The sequence below is a fragment of the Muscardinus avellanarius genome, assembly GCF_963383645.1.
Source record: "Muscardinus avellanarius genome assembly, chromosome: 5".
Classification (NCBI taxonomy): Eukaryota; Metazoa; Chordata; class Mammalia; order Rodentia; family Gliridae; genus Muscardinus; species Muscardinus avellanarius.
The window spans coordinates 79,967,097-79,989,039 of NC_137790.1; the positions used below are offsets into that span (position 1 = coordinate 79,967,097).

Genomic DNA, 21,943 nt, shown 5'->3' on the forward strand with positions numbered 1-21,943 from the left:
AACTTTATAAACTGTAAAATGATAATGAAAGGAATCAAATTATTGTGATAGCTTTAAAAAGCTTTTTAAAAAGCTCCTCTTACCTAGTACTGTGATTACGATGTTAATGATGATGATGACTCATTTCTTATTGAGTGTTCCAGTTGGTGTTTTACACATATCATCTTATATCTTTATATCAATCTTGTATTGTTGACATCTTACATACTAGAAATCTAAAATTTAGATTTTAGGCAATATATCGAGAAGGGTCATCAGTGTAGCAGGGGTTAGAACTCAGATTTGTTTGATTCCAGAATGATTCCTACATTCCCCACTCAGGAGCTAACCTTCCTTCTTCAATTCTCATTACCATTCCCAGTGTGTTCACTAAGTCTCTCAAGTTCACAGGGCTTTTAATACATCTCTTACTGGTTTTGTCTCAGGCTTTTTAACAAAGTGGCCCATTCATCAGCTAAGATGTTTCTGGAAAGCATGTGAAATTATTTATCTTTCCAGTTTAATAACTCTTTCCCCCATCACTCTTTACGTCTGGAGGCACTCAATTCTAACCCAGTAAATAAACAGTAGGAAGAAAAACCACACATCAAGCAGACAGGTTACCAGACCAATCCCATAGCTGAGGAGAGGATTTCCTCTCCTTCCTTGGTTGGTATAATAGGCAAGGTGTGTGCCAATAGATTTTATAAGCACCTGAGAACAGCAATGACAAGTAGTAACTGAGTTCACAGAAGCCTAGGTGGTTTTGACGTTTCCCCAAGGACTGAGCCGGGTCTGCTTCAGATGGAGGGAAACGGTAAGCAGGACCATCGGGCTCTGCTCAACCAAGGAGAGGAGAATGAACTGGTGAGTCTCCCCTTGCTTTTATGAGTTTCCTCAAAGCTCCCAGGGCTATGGCAGGGTGACTGTTCAGCTAAGGAGAGCCCGTAAGCAGGATCGATGGTGCTGATTCTAGGACCTGGCAAGGTTTAAGTCTGATAAGGCCCCATCAGAGCTGTAAGGCACCATTTTGTTGCGGGGGAATCTGTAGGGGCTGAGAAACCTGCGTCTCCTGGATGGTGAAATTCAGTCGGTCCTCCTGTGTGTGGGCCACAGGAAGCTCCTTCAGCCATCTCACAGTGGAGGGAACTTTCCTTGGGGTACATTCTCTCACGTGGTGCCTGTTAAGGTGTCTCTCCTTTTTCACTTGGGCCACAGTGTCAGTGGATGTCAGTAGAGGAACTCTAGTGAGAACCGAAATGCTTTGTTTTCTTTTGCTTTTGCTTTTGGTCCGTCTGCATAAACTGGGCTAAGGGTGCTTTGAGCTGAAGTCAAGCTTTTTACTAAAACCAAAGAAGGTTTTAAGCACCAAGTGCTAAAGAAGAAGCAATGTACATCCAGGGATTTGGGCGCATATTAAAACAAAACCAAATCTCTCACATCTCCAATTTTTCTTGTCTACTGCCCCTTTTATCAAACATGTATAAATCTTGAACAATAATCATTAAAAACTTAAAAATTCTTACAGTGTCTATTTGTTGCTGAGGAGTTTACATTTATGTTTTGTATTTAATCCTCCAAACCCAGAAATGAAAGAACTAATCCTATTTCATAGGATAGAAATTTGAAACCGGGAGGTTAGGCAGCTTGCCCAAGGTCATTAGACTGCAAGGGGACAGGCTTTGAATCCAGCCCACTCCTCAGCTCTTATACCCCAGGCTGTCTCATTTCTGTCTAGGTGCCCCAGTTAGGGGATTGGAACAAGAGAGGGAGGCAAGGGAGGGGAGGGAAGGAAGACGCACCACACCGGGCTGACGTGCTCAGGGCAGTGGCTCATATATCAGAAGGGTGTCAGTTTCCTGTCTGGATTTTCCAGTTCTCTGTGAGAGCTATGGGAAATCTCTCTCTCTCTCTCTCTCTCTCTCTCTCTCTCTCTCTCTCTCTCTCTCTCTCTCTCTCTCTCTCTCTCTCTCTCTCCCCTCATTTGTTCATCTAAGGAAAAAAGTGATATATCTACCTACAATGGTGCTATCCAATAAGGTATTCATTAGCCACCTGTGGTTCTCGAGTACTAGAAAAGTAAGTGGTTTAAATTGAAATGTGCTACATGCATAGAATATATGCCAGACCTTGAAGAACTTAGTAGGTGATACTAAATATCCAGCTGGGTGTGGTGACACAAGCTTGTAATCCCAGCATTTGGGAGGCTGAGATAAGAGGATCATGGTTTGCAGACAGCCTCAGCTACTTAGTGAGGCCCTCTACTCAGTGAGACCCTGTTTCAAAATAAAGAAATAAAATAGGGATGTTGGTGTAGCTTTGAGGTAGAATGCCCCTGAGTTCTATCCCTAGTACCGAAAAAAAAAAAAAGTAAATATCCTACTGGTAATTTTCATATTGTCACACACTGAAATGACAATACTTGAGATAGGTTGGACGGAATATAATCTATTATAAAAATTAATTCCATTTGACTCTTTGCTTCTGTAACGTGCCTGCAGGAGATTTAGAGTTACTGCTGTGGACGATGTTTGTGCATTATTGTATTACTCTGAACTTGATGGACCACAGTGTTTTAAAATCTTCAAACTGACACCGGGCGTGGTGGCACACGCTTATAATCCTCGCTTGATCGTGCTGGTTCTAAGCCAGTCCCGCTGGCTTAAGAGACCCTGTTTCCAAAAATAAAAAAGTATTAAATTGGTCTGGGAGTGTAGCCTGGAGGTAGAAGGGCTTCCAGGAACCCCAGTACCACCAAAATAAATAAGTAAATAAATAAAAATAAATAAATAAAATCTTCAAACTGAAGGGATTGAAAGAATGAAATCCATTCACCTGTGTTTGCTGCTGAACGGCTCTGTGTCAGGTCCCAGGCATTTTGAACAAGAAGATGAGAATTCATGCAAAGTTTAGGTTGCTCAGTTATTCTTCTTTACTAGGTGTTGTGTTTATAGAGCTGAGAACTCAGTATTTTAATTATCTTGATCATGGGGAGGGCATGGGTATCAAAGGACTCAACAATTGGCCAGGCGCTGCAATTTTTTTCTTTTTTGAGCGGGTGATCAAACACTTTTAGCGGTGTCCACCAAAAGCCTCTCATTGGGTCTATGCTTTGTTTACCTCACCCTGTCCAGGTTTTCTGGGGAAGGGGAGGAGGGATGGATTTCTTGTTCACAAATCTTACTCTTGGGCAGAGTGCAGCAGCAAATCCTATTTAAGCCAAATCAGGTAACCCTATAGGTCAGGTGGGCCTGGTGGGAATTGGGGAACCTAGGTGCACAGGCAAAAAAGGAAGCTACAACTTAGGGTCCCAGAGATTGCTGTCCTGCAAGTCGGCAGCCCAGTGTCATCACATCTGTACGTCTAGAGAAAATGGAAAATTTGTACTTTAATGTCAAATAGCCTGATCATTAACTTTGAAAATGAATAAAAAAAATCAATCAGTAGGTCAAGGTAAGCCTGAACGTGGCTAGTGCCCACCCTAGGGAGCTCCCAGTGTGTGATTCTTACAGTGTTACCCCTCTTGCTCTTACATTCTGGAAGATTCTTCATGGCCTGATCTGACTTCTACTTGCGTTCTACTTCTACTGTTGGAACAAATAACAAATTCTTTCAAACACCTGGGCAGAACTTAAGCGGATGGGGAAGGTTTGTGAATTATTCAAGTGCAGTCTTGGTTATTCTGCTGAGCTCAGCATAGGCATAAAGCATTTCACTGGCTGAGAGTTACCTCTGTTATCATTCCTGTCTCTTGGTCACAGGCCCTAAGTCCTCCAAAGGGGGTGGGCAGCAGCCAAGGCTTACTCTTGGGCAAGGCGGGGTGCAAGTAGGGTGAGGAGGCTGGGTACTCTCAACAAGCAGTACATCATCACATCTGCACAACAGCTGGGTCGACACTCCCGCTTTCCAGACCTCGAACGACCTCCCCAACTTGCTCCTGCCCACTTCTTGCTACAAGGCAGGTCTAATAGGTTCGTCTTACTTTGCCTTCCCTTCCCCTAGAAATGTTCCTGCCCAGGGTTTTTCCTGGGCACTTTTATCCTCTGCTCATGAGGTCCTCTCAGGACCCAGTACTTTGCTCACAGCCCAGGGAACCCCTCACCACACAGTCTTCAAGGAGCCTGGGGCCTTCAGAGAGTGGCACAGCTGATGGCTGGCATTTGGCCTCAGGCTGAGCTGGGTTTGGATCTGGTTCTGTTGGGCAGTTCTCTAACTTGAGTCCCTTGTAAAGTGGGGAGAGTAATCCTACTCTTTGGAGTTGTGTTAAGGACTAAATAAAGCAATGTAGTTTTTCCAAATGTATCTTCTGCAGAACAGTATTAAGAGGCATCATAGAAAAGTCTTTTTTTCCTTATCACTTAGGCTTGAGAATGCTAGGTGAAAAATGTTGGCAGGTGACACAGGGATTCTCAGTCTTGAATACGTTATAGTTTTATGTGAAACCCTAAGGAGGTCATTCCAGTGCACTATAATTTCATGCTTATGGATCCGTGTAATTTTTCCTCTGTGTTCATGAATGCATGCATGAGTGTGTGTACTTATGCACACATAGATTCTCTCCTGACTACTGTTCCCAGTTCCATGGCACCTCCACAGGAAAGGTTAGGATGTTCTCAATGAATGTGAGGCATTGTTTAATCATTGTTATCCTTTGGGGGCGGGGAGCAGTCTATCTGTTCTCAGTCAGGCACACTGTGCATGTCAGCCTCTGCTCCAGGGTCCTTTTGGCTACACTTACTGGCTGCAGTTACTTGCTGAGGATTCTGGCCTCAGCCCAGCCTGAGTGGTCCTTCACTCATATCAGTTGTGAAGCCTGACCATTTCCTCTGTGCCTCCCCCTCTACCTACGGCCTGTATGTCAGCATTCCAAATGGGAGCAGCCCTCGAAAGGAAAAGCTGTTTGGTATGGAGGATGCAGGAGTAACGGGAGCATTTCACTTTATGGTGATTTTCTTCTGCCAAAGAGTAGGGGATCCTTGAACACTAATACGGCAGATGTAGACTTCAGTCAAGGCTCGGCTGCTAACCACACAGTTATGTAAACATATATGGACCTTACTGGTTAAAAACTGTACCACTGGATTTCTGGGATGGTGGTGACCAAGAAAAGCAGCATTTACGAGTCCTGCTAAAACTCGATCTCTGTTGCCACAAAATCAGCGCTTTTCATACCAGAAAACACCATCAGCAGAGAAATAAAAAAATGTAAACACAAGGGACAGAAAAAAAAGACTAGAAGAACAACCAGAGACAGAAATAAAGCCTGCAATGTGGCAGCAGAGCTGCGCCAGTGCCATCTTCCCTCAAAGCACCAGGCTCCAGAGAGGAAAGGTAAGCAAGGAGCTGAAGTGAGCAGCTGCGGAACATTCAGGTGTAATTCAGCAGTTCTTTCAGCGCAATGAATGTCTAAAACTCCCAATAGCCAAGCTCATCACACCTTCCAGGGACTCAGAACGGAGCTCAAAACCAGAAAAGAAATATGCCAGCCTCACAGCCGAGGGTGTGGCAGCAGTGCCATATTGCCAGCAAAGCCAGCCTCACGGCCAAGGGCGTGACAGCGGCGCCATATTGCCAGCAGCAACAGCGAGTTCATCGCGCCCCACCACAGCTCCAGATCTGTGCACACAATCACCGTGAATGTAATTGCGGCCCCTAAAGGAGAAAATCCCTGTACTGCACTCCCAGGGACTTGCATAGCTTTGATAATCTCCTTGGGTCTGAGATTTCACAGTCCAATCCAGTGAAGGAGTAGCAGTGGCAGAGATACCACACCCTAGTGGCAGCTCCCCATGGGAAAACACCCAGCCTGGCACCCCCACAGTCTCACGCAGCCTCGATTAACTTCCTGGGTATGAGACTTTGTGATACAACCCAGTAAAGGAGTAGTGGCGGCTGAGATTACAACAGACTCGAGATACAGAGCACCCTAAGTGAAGTCATAGTGACCCAGGGAAGGCACAAAATTCTGAAATCATGGGAAAGAGGACAACAATAGGGCAGTGAATGCCTACAATCCCATATTATCAGAACCTGATAACACAGAAATTCAGAGATCTCCAGAAGCTCAAATCAGGAATATAACTGTAGAAATAATACAGGACCTTCGAAAAGAATTTAGAGAGAGTCTAAAAGAAATAAAAGAAGCAATCATTGAGGTAAAGGCCTCAATTCAAAGTATAAACAATTGATTAGATCACATGGAGAATAGTATCTTGCTCCTAGAAGAGGATCACTCCAAAAACAAATGCATAATTTCTAACTTAGAAAAAAAAATCAGACAGCAGGAATCTGACATTGAAGAAGAATGGGCCCATTTTAACCTAAGAATAATTCAAATAGAGGAGGGAAAAGAAGGTGAAACCAAAGGGATCAATAATCTCTTCAAATAAATAATACCAGAAAAATTTCCAAACATAGAGCAAGAGGTCGATACACAGGTCCAGGAAACTTATCGAACTCCCTTTAGACAGGATCAGAGAAGAGGATCCCCACGCCACTTAATTGTCAAAATGACCAATGTGGAAGCCAAGCAGAGAATCTTAAAGGGAACAAAAACAAAAGGCCAAGTGACATTCAGAGGCAAACCAATTAGAATTACTCCAGACTTCCCAAACCAAGTCATGAAAGCCAGAAGGGCTTGGAGTAACATATTCCAAATTTTGAAAGAAAACAACTTCCAGCCAAAAATTTCCTACCCAGCAAAACTATCTATCAAATTAGATGAGGAAATAAGAAGCTTCCATGACAAACAGAAACTGAAGGAATTTATGTCTTCAAAACCAGCGCTAGAGAAAATACTCAAAGAGGTTAACTAAAAAGAAGAAATAGGTAATACAAACCAGAACCAGAGAAACAAGATTTTCCATCCAGCAGACAACTAAGCAAAGACTATATTCATGTGTTTATAGGTTAAAATCTTTGGAGATTCATTATTTATTTCAGTCTTTTACCTATTTCTAAATTGTATTTCTAAATTGTATTGTTTGCTTTTATTGTTGCTAATTTTTAGAATTTCTATTTGGAATATTAAAATACCTTCAGATATAGGATTTGGAAATATTTTATCCCATTCTATCAGTAACTTCTAACTCTGTTTACTTTGTCTTTGGATGTACAATTTTTTTTTATTTTTTAGGAAGTTTGTTTATTCTTTTGTTGCCTGTGCCTTTGAAATCATATCCAAGAAATCACTGCCAATTTCAATATTGTGAAGTGTTATGACCCAGGTGTTCTTATAAAAGTTTATAGTCTTAAGATTTACATTTAGGTCTTTTATCTATTTTGAGTTAATATTTGCATATGGTGTTAGGTAAGGGTCCAATCTTATTCTTTTTCAGGTAATTATTATTTTTCAACAATATTTAGTGAAAAGATTATTATTTCTTTCACCAAATGTTCTTGGAAACCTTGTCAAAAATAACTTGACCATATATGGAAGAATTTATTTCTAGGCTTTTTATTTTACTCCACTGGTTTATATATCTGCCTTTATAGCAGTACTATACTGTTTCAATTATTGTAGCTCTATAAGGTTTGAAATCAGAAAGTGTACATCTTCTAGCTTTGTTCTTTTTCAAGATTGTTTTTGGTATTTAGAGTTCATATTTCATGTTAGGATAGATTTTTTTCTGAAAAAAAAAGTGTACAATAGTTTTACCTTATAAAAAAAGAAAAAAATATCCTCTGGTAAGAAAGAAAGCAAAAAGAAATACTAAAATGTTATCTCTAAGTGATCAAAAGTTTGATATCAGACAAATGAATCTGTTATGTGAGATTATCATTGTTAATTTTGGATAAATTGCTATAATATTAGATGTTAACCACTAAGCCAAGCATGGGAAGGAGTAGTAGGGAGGGAATAGGGTGGGGATTGGGTAGGGGCTAACTGGGAGATGTGTGTATGTATGTCTACACAAGTTTATATCCCATTATGATGTATGAATACAGTGCACCAATAAAAAAATTAAGATTAAATTAAAAAAGAAATATTCTCCAAAAAAAGGGTTTTGATGATCCTGAGATTATGCTTTACCTTATCTCCTCATATTATGTAATTTATCTCCATAATAATAACAAATTTTTAAAGATTAAAAAAAACTGTATCACTTACTCTCTTCATTCACAAATCTTGTGAGAGCCATGTGCAAAATACAAAAAGTGCTGTGAAAAGTAAGTGTTAATTTATATTGCATTTATGATATGCAAATTGGAAAAATGCAGGCACTGTTTTATGTCTCTCTATGTATATAATGTATGTATATATTGAACATATTTTTACTAAAATTTAGAGAATGATAATTGCTGAGAATAATAAAAGCAAATATATAAAGAATCAGTGAGAAAAATCAGAAAATTTAAAACATCTATATTATTATTACCATTATTATTGGTGTGTGTGTGTGTGTGTGTGTGTGTGTGTGTGTGTGTGTGTTTGTGTTTGTGTTTGTGTTTTACAGGGTATTAAACCCAGGAACATTCTATTTCTGAGATACATCCTCAGCCTTTATTTATTTATTTATTTATTTATTATTCTGAAACAAGTTCTTGGTAAGTTGCTAAGAACCTCACTAAGTTGCTGACGCTTCTTCTAAACCTGCAATCCTCCTGCCTCAGCCTCACAAGCTAGGATTATAAGTATGTGCCACTATACCCAGCTTGGATTATTGCCAAAATGTTATATATTCCTTCTTTTCTTTCTTTCTGTTTTTGTGATACTGGGGATTGAACCCAAAGACATTCTACATCTGAGCTACACCCCCAGCCCTATTTTTTAATTCTTTGTCTTGAAACAGGGTCTCACTACGTTGCAGAGGGCCTCAGTAAGTAGCTGAGGCTGGGCACTAACCCGGGATCCTCCTGTCTCAGCCTCCAAAGTACTGGGATTGCAAGTGTGTGCCACTATGCTCAGCTCCTTATTTAAAAAAAAAGGGGGGGGGCTTTCACTTCCTCCCAGCAAGATCTATAAGAACAGTAACCCCTCAAAGGATTAATATTGAAAAGTGAAAATTGAAGTGGAAAAGCCAGCCCTAATTTTTTCTTCCTGTCTCCCAGCAACATTTAACAACTGGGAGAAGGCAAGCTTATCAATCTTCAACTGACACCTAGCTGTGAGGGAGAGAGAACAATGGAGGTGACAGAATCAAGATTTAAACATTTCTCTAGGCTGAACTGTGGGAGACAAATTGGCAAGATGCAGTACAAACAGGCCCTGCCACTGAGTTTTTGTTTTACATTATTATTTAAATGCAAGGTGAGTTTATCAGTGACTTGGGCTTGGTAGCGTGCATGAAAAGTAATTGGAGTGCTTGACTTGATTATGGGTGAATTTTAGTTGCCAGTGTGTTGTAGCTATAAAAGCGTAATCCTGGAATGTCTTAATAGAAATCTGTCTCGCAGAATAGAAGAAACAAAAATAGTTCTGCTATAGTGTATACTTTTAAAGAAAACTCCAGAAAATTATATTTAATTCTGAAGCTCATACTTTCAGATAAATTCCAAATATTATAGCGTCTTTGGAGGGAGGTCTGCATGTTTCACATCAGAACTGTTTTTAAAAAATTGGCAGAAGTTCCCAAATGAAGGATGTTGGTGATTGTCTCTCAAAAGTTGAGAGGCTGGTGCACAGAACAAAATTGAGGTTGGCAGGTGCCATCTTAACTTAATTTCTTTATGGAAGAACTTCCTAACCATGGTGATGGAAAGATCACCTCTGCTAAGATCTTTGCGTTTGTATAACCTCCTCCAATTGGGTGTGAGCAGAACCTGGAAAGATGACCGTTTGTACCTCCTGTGATTATGCTATGTCATATAGCAAAAGGGGTTGTACAATTGTAATCAAAAGTCACAGCTGAGTTCATGAAAACAAAGACTGAATGGGCCTGAATAATCAGATGAGCTCTTTCAAGGGACTGGGCTTTTTTGAAAGTTAGAGAAGTTCAAAGCATGAGAAGGATTTGATGCAAAAAAAAGATATCCGTTGCTCTTTTGAAGGAGGAAGGTGCATTGTGATAAGGAACTCTGAGTGGTCTCTGAGCACTGAGAGTAGCTTCCAGATGACAACTAGAAACAGAATGAGGGCCTCAGTCCTGAAGCTGCAGGCTCTAAATCCTGCCAACAACCCTGTGAGCTTGAAAGACGATCGGCTGTAACTCCTATGGTTAAGATATGTCCTATAGCAAAAGGGATTTTTACAGATGTAATCAAAAGGTACTCAGCTGAGTTGATCAAAAGGGAGAAGAAACAGAGTCCAGGTGATACCTTATTTCCATCTTGTGAAACGCTGAGCTGAGGACCCGGCTAGCTTGACTTTTCCTAACCCTAGATCATGTGATAATAATCTCCTGTTGTTTTAAGCAGCTTAGTTTGCTTTGCAGTTATAGAAAACCAACAAATACACCATCACGGCTGATCAACCAGGGAATGTACTGCCCAAGAAGGTACTGAAAAGCCCACTGTGAGCAAAAAATAGATGTTCAGCTGCCAAGAATAGTGTCCAGATTTTTTTTTTAAATTTAGCAAGGAATTTGAACCAAATAATCTTTGAGACCCCTCTTGATTGCCAGTGCTCTTACTTAATGAATGACCTTTCACAGCACATAGTTGATTGAAAGAAGATGCGGCAGGTCCCATCGGCGCAGATACACGCAGGAGTCCTATATAAATGATATGCATGCCTTTATTGGTTCCCGCTCCTGCGGGGGAGGGATCCCACGGGACAGAGCGCCTGTCTCTCTGCGTGTGTGCCTGTGCCAGGCTTCTGTCTGTGAGGTAGCAGTGGCTACCTTAAATAGAGAGGAGTGGTCTCCTCTGGGAATCACGGAGCTCTGCCTCCTAGCTTCCGGCCCCGCCCCCTGCGGAGCAGAGGCTCAGACCTTTCAATACCATGTTGTCCCATGCCCTTGACAGGGCAAATTCTGGGTCAAAAAATTGTCCCAGCTCTCTTGATATTAGCTTCACCAAACAAGGGACCTTAGTTGCACTTGACCTCGCAGGAAATCCGTATGTTAGCACTTTTGTTACAGTAGTGCACCTGAAGTTAAGAGAATGCTCACAACTGAGAGTAATAACGTGTTCATCTCTTTAGCCTTGGGTTTTGATCCATAAAGAGAGAGAGAGAGTGAAGGGTCTTTTCTACTCCAGGAAGAAAGTGAAAGGGGGAAATATAATAGGTTGAACTGTTTAATATTTTTGAACATGTGCAGGATTCAGGTTCTTTGATCTCCAAGTAATAATAATGATTTGTAAACATTAATAACAATACTTATTTTAATAAGTAATAAAGTCCACCCAGTTGGACTATTGTGAGGATTGAATGAGGCCTAATGTTCAAGAAAGATTTGTCCTTCTTGCCAAATGTAGACTTAAGGAAAGTGATTCAAGACATCTTGTCCCTACTCAGAAAGCACTCCACGGCAGGAAGGAAGGCTATAATGTGTGAAGTCATCACACACAATGGTGTTCAGTGACAACCAGTGCAAATTGCTACATGTGGCCAGACCAGTAATAGAAGGTTGAGAAACACTGGTTGTACTAATGTGATCTATTAATGAGGACAATATTATCCTTTTATTAGAGAAGAACCTTGGTGTGTTGGTAGAAGTAGAGATAAGAGTGCAGAGTTTTGAGAATATCCTCCCATCTAACACACAAAGGAATACACTTTGGCATGTCCAGATAGAGGAAACAAAGGGTAGATTGTTAATAATAAATAGAAACTCGTAGTGCAATTGTTGCTTAAAAAAAGACAAAGAAGATAAAACATAATGAATTCTAGCTTCATAAGATACAGAAATATTATCTCTTTGACTGTGATTCAAGGGCCGCCTACAAGTTTGAAGCCTGCACAAAAAAAGCTAACTTGTTCTAAGACTCTTGGGAACATTTTTCCCATAGAAAAACCCAGGGGATCACAGCAAAAGAAAAACAACACAAAAAACAGCAAGAAAACACAACCGGCATTACAGTTTACAAAAGGCAATGGCAATAATGAGAGCTGTTTTTGCTATGCCTTGACTAAGTAAATACATCTGTGACTTTGTGCCATAAGAATTTTAAGATTAAGTGAAAGTGTCACAAACTGTAAAGTATCCATTTTAAAGAATTAGAATTACATAGTACCGTAGGTGTAGTGGTGGGTGTGTAGCAAATATTTTAAATGGCCAACCACACGAACAAAAACCACAAGATTAAAAGGATTTACAAAAGCCGGGCGTGGTCGCGCACGCTTGTAATCCCCACGCTTGGGAGGCAGAGATGGAGGATCGCGCAGGTTCAAAGCCAGCGCTCTGGCTTAGGAGACCCTGTTTCCAAATAAAAATATAAAAATAGGTCTGGGAGTGTAACCCGGAGGTAGAAGGGTTTCCAGGAACCCCAGTACCACACAAAATAAATAAATAAATATTTTTTTTTAAAAAAAGGATTTACAAAAACTAAAAAATACCTTGTTTATAAGATCAGTCTTGCATAAATGCTAGTGATCCTGATATGATGAAAATTTAGCTATGGCTAATGGTCCCAGGGAATAGTTTATCAAGACTAAGATGATTCTACCAAAAGAGAGTTTGGGAAATAAAATATGTTTAGATAAAGCTTTACCCTGTAATTCTTCCTTCTGATGAATTTGGCCAATCATAGTTCCTTCTCTGATGGCAAGTATAAGAGCTAACTATAAGAAAATAAAGAAAAAGAAATAACCTAAAAAGTGCTTTTTGTAGCACTTCATGTAGATTCTCATTTAATTGCTATGAGCTTATTATTATTATTATTATTATTATTATTATTATTATTATTATTTTGTGCTACTGAGGATTGAACCCAGGAGCATTTTACTTCCGAGCCTTAGCTTCAGCCCTATTTTATGTTTTATTTTGAAACAGAGTCTTCTTAAGTTGTTGAGGCTGGCTATAAACCTGTGATACTTCTGTCTAAACCTTCCAAGTACTGGTATTATAGGCATGTGCCACCACATCTGGCTCAAAAAGATATAAAGTAAAATAATTTCTGTGAGGTAATCACTTGGATACCCATCTTATCTGAAGAAACCTAGGATCAATTAAGTAACATAAACAAGATCATTTTGCATAAGCATCAGAAGTAGAATGCTCTATTGCATTACTTTCCTCTTTTATGGGTGAAGAAGGAATGTAATAATGTGTGCTTGTGTGTGTGTGTGTGTGTGTGTGTGTGTGTGTGTGTGTGTGTGTGTATTCGTGCATATAATTACCACACTTACCTAGTCTTTGAATTTATTTTGTGTTTATCCTAAAGACCTCCCCGGTTCACATACTACCAAGGTGAGCAGTTTGCTTTGGTGCCTCTACTTGACTTCGATTTTGACAACTCATGTATTTTGGGAAAAGTAAAAACTCCATTTCAGCTATTGGACCCATCACTTTTAGAGATATTATTGCCTCCTGGATGTAGTCAGATCGTTTCACCCTGAATCTAAAGGTACTAACTGCTTTTTAATTTTCTTTTTCTTTTTGGTGGTACTGGGGTTCCTGGAAGCCCTTCTACCTCCGGGCTACACTCCCATGGGCTACACTCCCAGACCTATTTTTTTAACTTTTTTATGTGGAAACAGGGTCTCTTAAGCCAGGGAGGCTGGCTCCGAACCAGCGCGATCCTCCTGTCTCCGCCTCCCGAGCGTGGGGATTACAAGCGTGCGCCACCACGCCCAGCTAACTGCTTTTAATTTATTGAAGTTTTGCTGCATGGAGTATTACCCAAGATGACATTAACACATACCAAGAGCTTAAAATGTTTCTGGAACTATGCTAAATGCTTTATATGCATTATCTTACTAGTTTTTCAGAGCAACCCTAGAAGATAGTTATTGTTATTATACCCATTTATGGAGGATAAAATTGAGGTATCCAAAGGAGGAACATGGATGGACCCAAAGTGACATATCTGGTTAAATCTTGGAGGTAATGGTTTGAATTGCCAGTTCCCCAGCTTTAGCTGCTGTACTCAACTACTTCTGTTACATTGTATAACCAGCCACAATTTTCACATGAGAAATCTAAATTTCAGCATATTTTAATCGTTGGCAAGTGGCGAGCAGGGAAGAGAAGTAAGAGTCTCCAGAAAGTAGTGGGATGGGGTACAAAGAGGAGAGGCTGAGCCATCAGACCCGTTTGGGGACCTTGGCTCTAAGCTGTGCCATTAGACAGCAACTCTGTCCAAAAGCACATGTATACACTATTGTCATTCCCAATCCAGTCTTATTCCTTTGTATCATAGGCTTAAAGGACACTGCCTGGGATGTGGAACTTTTCCACATCTGGAATACAAAATTCTAGTTTGGAAACGAGCAAACCAAAGTGAAGTAATACTGATCCTTGGAGAGAAAAAAAAACATCAAATCTATGTGCCACCCTCTGTGCCTCTGGCTCAAGGAATGGGTGGCACATCTGGTTCCTTGGCCTCCTGGAACACAGGAGTTTCTGTTGGCAACCTTGACCTCGTATATTGCAACTGAAACCTCTGTTCGTTGACTCACACTATTTTAAAACCACCTGTTCTCATCGAGCATCCTTGTTGCTCAATACCTTATACCCGTCCTTTAATCAGCACAACTACTGTTCTAGGTGTGTGCTATTGATATTCTCCTGAACACAGAGATAGAAACAGAGACTTGGCAAATTTAAATCCTGAGGTCCGTGGGCAGTAGTTGACAAAACTTACTTTACTGCATGGAACCAAGTATAATGGGTTTGGCTCACTGGGCTATTCCCCATATCTTTACGTTTACACCCTCTCTGGATTCTCTTTATTTCTTATTATGACAAAAAATATTCTCCCTCCCTCCCCTATATTTCTTAATGGACTTTATTGGGGGAGTTATAAATATTTAGAAGAAATCTGAGCGGCTCTGACTACATCAGAAGAATAATCATTAAAAAATAAATTACATTTGAAGTTAATTGGTCAAATGGAAACCACATTTCAATAAACCCGAATCGCACAAACATTAGCAGTCTAATTGAGAGCATTTGTTTAAAAGAATTGTAGATGAAGCCATAGTTCTTTAGACAGTCTCAAGTTCCACATCCAGCCTCAGACCTCAGGGAAAACAGAAATGATTTAAAAGGAAGTTTTACCAAGGTTTATGAGGCCGATTTATCAAGGAAACAAAAACATTGCTTCTATTCATCTTTGCTCAAGGAAGACACATTTCATAAAGTAATTTTGACATTTATGAGCTGCTCTCTCCCTTCCACCCTTTCTTTCTTTTTTGTCTCTTTCATTGTCTTCTCTGTGTCCCTCTCTTTTATTACTCCTCCCTCTTTTTTTCCTTTTCTACAAATAAAAAATTTGACATTTTAATAATGATATGTCTCCATCAATAAGAAGAATCTTTCATAGAAACCCCTTATCTAGCAATGTGATTTTACCTTCACTCTGATGGAGGCAGCTAAACCTTCACACCCAAGGGCAGCCTTGGTCTTCTCAAAGCATCAAACCTCCCATTTCCCATTGGGGATCTCTTCTTTGATCCTTCTTTTTTCCCCCCATTAGTTAATTATTCTTTTATCATTCCTCAAGTTTTTTAAATTTTTCTTTTGTTTTTCTTTTTAAACAATTTTATTGGTGTGTTGTCATTGTATTCGGCAGTGAGACTGACAGTGATTCATTTACATGTGCAAATGACATTCTTCCAGAAACCTTCCCTTCTCGCTGTTTAATCCCCTTCCACTACTCTACTGTCTCTTTCCTAATTTTTATCAGGTCTTTTCTCTCTCTTTTTTTTCTAGTTTCTACATATGTAAGTTTTCAAGTTTTACTCACTTTTTTTCTTTTTCAATTTATCCTCATTAAAATAACTGAAGTAAGCTTGGCATGGTGGCGCACGCTTGTAATCCCAGTACTTGAGAGCGTGAGGAGGATGGCACAGGTTCGAAGCCAGCCTCAGCTACTGAGTGAGGCTCTCAGCAACTTAGTGAGACCCTGTTTCCAAATAAAGTATAAAATAGGTCTGGAAGTGTAGCCCAGAGGTAGAAAGCCCCTGGGTTCCATCTCCAGTACAACAAATAAATAAATAAATAAATAAATAAATAAATAAATAAAATGGCATATTTTTTCCATCTGCTTGGAACAGAATGTTTTATAAACAAACTCACTCCACTTTGTCTTTCTCTTTTACTTTTTATGGACATGTATAATAAATACAGTGGTGTCAATAAAGTGCAGTAATTTTAGGATGGGTTCCATATCTTCTATCATTAATCATGTCTGTTCATTTTTAAACTACATATAAGTAAAATTCTGTATTGCTATATGGAACTTCATTTGCTCAGTATAATAGCTGTGAAATTCATCTGTGCTGGCATGTGTATCAGAGACATGTTTTATAAAAATTGCTTTGTAGCCTGACGTTGTGATGAAAACAAAATTTATTTTATCTTTCTCCTGTCAATGGACCTTTAGTTTATTTCCAGTTTGGGACTTTATGAATACAGTTGATCTGAATATGACTGTACAAATTTGGGGGAGACCATACACATTCATTTCTCTTGTATAGAAATCTAAGACTAGACAGGCGTGGTGGCACACGCTTGTAATCCCAGCATTCGGGAGGCTGAGACAGGAGGATCAAGGTTCACGCACAGCCTCCGCTATTTAGTGAGGCCCTTTGCAACTCAGTGAGACCCTGTTTCAAAATATAGAATAAAAAATACGGCTGGATGTGTAGCTCGGAGGTAGAATGCCCTGGGTTCCATCCCCAGTAATGCAGAAAGAAAGAAAGAAAGAAAGAAAGAAAGAAAGAAAGAAAGAAAGAAAGAGAAATTTTAGAGTACAGTATTCACTTCTTTAGCAATACAGTTTTTCAAAATGTTCCCACCAGTTTATCCTTCATCACCAACACGAGAGCTTTAGTTGTTCCACACATTTACCACCGCTTGATATATCCATAGTTTTTAATTTTAGATGTCCTGTGATTGTATCATAAAGTCATTGTATCATTGTATAAATTTAAAATAAATCCTCTAATACTGTTGTGCAAAGCCCCCAACTTTGTTCCTTTTTAGGAGTGTCTTCCATAGATTCACAAAGTAGGCGATACTGCCCCCTAGTGGGGGAAAGTTGGACTTATTCAGGTTTGGGGGAGGCCATAGTAGTCTAGGTACAATTGGAGAAACTTAAATTAGGGCAGCCAGACATGGTGGCGCGTGCCTATAATCCCAGGACTTGGGAGACTGAGTCAGGAAGATCTTAAGTTTGAGGCTAGCCTCAACAATTTAGCAAGACCCTCAGCAACTTAGCGAGACCCTGTTTTGTAATAAAAATAAAATCAAATAGGACTCAAAGGTAGAATGCCTCTGGATTCAATCCCCAGGAGAGAGAGAGAGAGCATGAGTGAGCAGTGGAAGCAAGATGAGGGCTGAGTAATGTGTGTGTGTGTGTGTGTGTGTGTGTGTGTGTGTGTGTGTGTGTGTGTAAAGGCCATGTGGTAAGCCAATAAGACTGAGAATCTCTGAAAGGTTACTCCATAATGCATCTTGTCTTCTTTCCTCCCTCCCTTCCTTCTTTCCTTCCTTCCAGTGGTACTAGGAATTGAACCAAGGGGCATTCTACTTCTGAACTACACCTTCAGCCCTTTCTATTTATTTTTTTAAATTATGAAACAGGGTTTTACTAAGGTACTGGACACATATTGGCCTTGAACATGTGATCCTCCCATTTCAGCCTCCCTAGACTGGGATTACTGGCTTGTTCCACCATATCCAGCTCTACTTTGTATTCTCCTCCTCCTCCTCCTCCTCCTCCTCCTCCTCCTCCTCCTCCTCCTCCTCCTCCTCCTCCTCTTCTTCTTCTTCTTCTTCTTCTTCTTCTTCTTCTTCTTCTTCTTCTTCTTCTTCCTTCTTCTTCTTTTTGGTGGTACTGGGGTTCCTGGAAGCCCTTCTACACTCCCAGATCTATTTTATATTTTTATTTGGAAACAGGGTCTCTTAAGTCAGCGAGGCTGGCTTCAAACCTGCGTGATCCTCCTGTCTCCGCCTCCCAAGCCCGGGGATTACAATCGTGCACCACCATGCCCGGCTGTATTTTCTTAATGACATAATATTGAGCAGCCTCTTAGGCATTATAGTCTCTTTGGAAATCCTCTTTGGTAAAGTACCTATTCAAGTTTATTTTTTACCCATTTTTATTGTTTTTATTCATTTTAATTGGTTTGTAGTAAGTTTTTATATATTCCAAATACTTCCCTACATATATAACTAATATATATAACATATAAGAACTAAAATCTTTTTTAGAGATATTTTTGATGAACAGAAGGCTTTAGTTGCACTGAAGCCAATTTTTTTGTTTCTTGTTCAAGAAATATTTGTCTATTTGAAGTTCAAGAATTTCTGTTTTCTTTCAGATGATTTATTGTTTCTATTTTCATATTTACATAATATGCCACCTCAAATTTTTGTGCATGGTATAACACATAAATGAGAGGTAAACTCATCTTCTGTGCCTGTTCAGTTTTCTCCAGCAGCACTGATTATTGAGCAAAGCATCCTACCCCCACAGGTTTAGTGGTTCCTTTGGTGTCTATGATGTGGTCATGTTTAGTCTCCTTCTAGACACTCTTGTTTAGTTGCCCTTTTTATCTATATTGTGTGTACCCTGTTTTCCTAATTCCGGGGGCTTTGTAGTAATCTTCAACTCTGGTGGTGTTAGTCCTCCATGTTTGTTCTTTTTATATTATTGCCTTGACTATCCTGGGTCCTTTGCATTTCCACACCAATCTTAGAATTGGCTCATCAATTACCACATACAAAAAAAAAAGTCTGATGTAGCATGGGACTGTTAGTGTCTAATTCCCATACTTAATATCTCTCTCCATTTATTACTTCTCAGTAATAATATACATTTTTAAATTTAAAGCTCTTGTAAAACTGTTAAATTTATTACAAGACAATTTCTTGATGATATTAAAAGTAGTAATTATTTTTCAGTTATTGGTTATTAGTATATACAAATACAGTTGAGTTTTCTGTATTGACCAGCAATCTTAATAAATTCACTTTTTGACTGTTAAAATTTGTTTGCCCTTTTTGATTTTAAATATATACAACTACATTATTGACTGAGTTTTGCTTCTTGTTGAAATAATCTAGTTGTTATATCTTTATCTCTTTTTTTTTTGTCTCCTTGTACTAGTTAAGACTTCCAGTACTACATTGATAAATATTCTTGGTAATTGTTAACAGTCTTCTTTTGTTCGTGACCTAGGCGGGGTGGGAGGGAAGGATGTTCACTATTTCATCAGTACACATGATGTCAGCTGAAGGATGTGTTCCATCGAGTCTTAATTTGCTGATTTTTCATCATGTAATGTGTTTGTTGAATTTTATGGTTTTTTTCCTCCGTATTTATTGAGGTGACCTTCTGATTTTCTTCTTGAATATTAAGGCAAAATACACCAATTTTCCAATCATTGCATCCCTGAAACAAATATCATTTAGTAATAATGCATTACTCTTTACTGTATCAATGATTTAGGCAGATAATATATTTTAGGAGTATTTTCTCTATAATAATAACAAATCATAGCCTGTAATTATCCTCCTTGTGACATATTTATTAGGTTTTGGTATCTAGGTATGCTAGCCTTGTAAAAACAAGTTAGGAAAGCTCCCATACTTGTGAAGGACTTGGCACAAAGAAAGTGTCACTTCTACCTGAAATATCTGAAAGGACTCACAGGCCATCTGGGCTTAAAGATTTCTTTGCAAGAAGGTTTATAATTGCATATTAATTTTCTCTAATAATTATAAAAATATTCAGACATGTGTATTAGCTTGTCCATTAAAAAATCTCCTCAGGAGCCGAGCGTGGTGGCACACACTTGCAATCCCAGCATTTGGGAGGCTGAGACAGGAGGATCATGGTTCGCGGCCAGCCTCAGCTACTTAGTGAGGCCCTTTGCAACTCAGTGAGACCCTGTTTCAAAATAAAGAATAAAAAATAGGACTGGGGGTGTGGCTCGGAGGTAGAATGCCCCTGGGTTCCATCCCCAGTACTAGAGAAAAAAAAAATCTCCTCAGAGTACCAACTTGGCTTTGTTGAGTTTTTCTATTTTATATCTACTTTCTATTTTATTCGTTTCCTCACTCCTCTTCATAATTCCTTTTCTTACATTTTTTGGGGGATTTATCTTGCTATTTTTTCTATAACATATTGAGTTAGAAACTTTATTGATTTCACGCTTTCTTTTCTAATATATGAACTTAAAGCCATAAATTCCCAGTCCAAGCATTGTTAGCATTGTTTGAATTGTATCCTACATGCTTTAATTCCCCTCATCTTCTCCCCTGTCCCTCACCCTCCTCCTCCTCTTCTCCCTCTCCACTTCCTTCCTCCCTCTCTCTTTCTTTCCTTCTCTCCCCCTTCCTTCCTTCCTTCCCTCCCTCCTTCCTTTCTCTCTCTCTCTCTCTCTCTCTCTCTCTCTCTCTCTCTCTCTCTCTCTCTCTCTCTCTCTCCTTTCCCAGGGGGCATTCTACCTCTAAAACAAAGTCTCATTAAGTAACTGAGCCTGGCCTCAAACCTACAATCTCCTATTTTAGTCACCCAAGTACTGGGATTACAGGAATGTGCCACCACACCAACTTGATTTCTTAATTTTTATTTTTAGTCAGTTCAAAATATTTCTAAATGTCTGCTGTAATTTCTTATTGAACTTGCATGCGTTATTTAGAAATGTTTTTTAATTTTCAAACATTTGGACATTTTTCAGTTCTCATTCTGTTGGTGATTTCTAGTTCAATTGTGTCAGCACATGTCCAAGAATATGGTCAGTTTAGGTATATATTTTATATGTATTTTTAAAATTGAATTTTTGCAGTCATTGACTATAATTTTCTTTATTTTCCCATCAGGTTAACTTAGCTAATGAAGTTTCTCAAACTCTCTATATTCTTTTTTTTCTTTTTCTGGTCTAGGGACAGACCCAGGGGCACTCTACCTCAGGGCTACACCCTCTGCCCTTTTTTTATTCTTTATTTTGAAAAAGGGTCTCACTAAGTTGCGCAGGGCCTCACTAAGTAGCTGAGGCTGTCTGCGAACCGTCTATCCTCCAGTCTCAGCCTCCCGAATGCTGGGATTACAAGCGTGCGCCACCATGCCTGGCTAAACTCTCTATATACTTACCAATATTTTTTTATCTGTTTATTTTATCAATTACTAAGAGATATGTGTTAAAATCTCCAATGCTGAGAGTAAACTTAAATTTTATCAATTTTGCTTTAAATTTCGAGATTGTGTTTTTAGGTACGCAAAAATTTAGAATTATGACTTCCTGTTAAATTTACTACTTAGCTTATGAAATATATTTTTCTCTTATAACATTTCTTTCCTTAAATATCCTTGAAAATATCATTTCATCTGATATTATACACTGCTTCAATTTGTTAATGTTTATAGGGTCTATTTTTCCTTTCTGTCCGCTTATATTTAAAATGTCCCTTACTATTCTTCCTAGCGCTCCTTGCTTTTGGTCATAGTATTAAGATCACCTACATTTAACATCATTGGTGCCATAGTGGGTCATATGATGCCATTTGTCTTCCATTCACTCTGTCCATCCTTCCTTCCTTGAGTGCACTCATACAAAGTCCGTCACTTCTGCAGGAACATCACACATTTTGTTCCGCCGTCTCTATTGTAGCCTTTGTTTAGATGCTTCATTTCATTCTCCTGATAATTCTGCTATTACAGATGAGGCTGTGATGAACATCTCACATCTATCACTTTTCCTTTACATAAGATTTCATTAGGGTATATTTCCAAGTGAGGAGTTATTGATTCAAGGGGGAGAGATGTCTTTATAATTCTTAATATAACTTGTAACTTTGCTTTCCCTAAAGCATTATTCCAGTGCTCAAGGTTATTAGCAATATGTAGCTATAGTGATTTCATTGCAGTTTTGCTAGCACTGTGAATTCCTTTTCTAATTAAAAAAAGT

General features: G+C 39.2%; 1 protein-coding gene across 1 annotated transcript in view; it reads left to right on the forward strand.

The window, feature by feature from the left end:
- Positions 1 to 783: 783 nt before the first annotated feature.
- The window catches only part of ATP13A5 (ATPase 13A5), a gene marked incomplete at both ends in the record, with an annotated part of 111,463 nt that continues 90,303 nt past the window's right edge, over positions 784 to 21,943 (forward strand). Inside the window, one exon of the mRNA XM_080696678.1 lies at positions 784 to 846. Within this exon, the coding sequence (XP_080552804.1) occupies positions 784 to 846 (63 nt within the window). The remainder of the gene's footprint in view (positions 847 to 21,943) is intronic.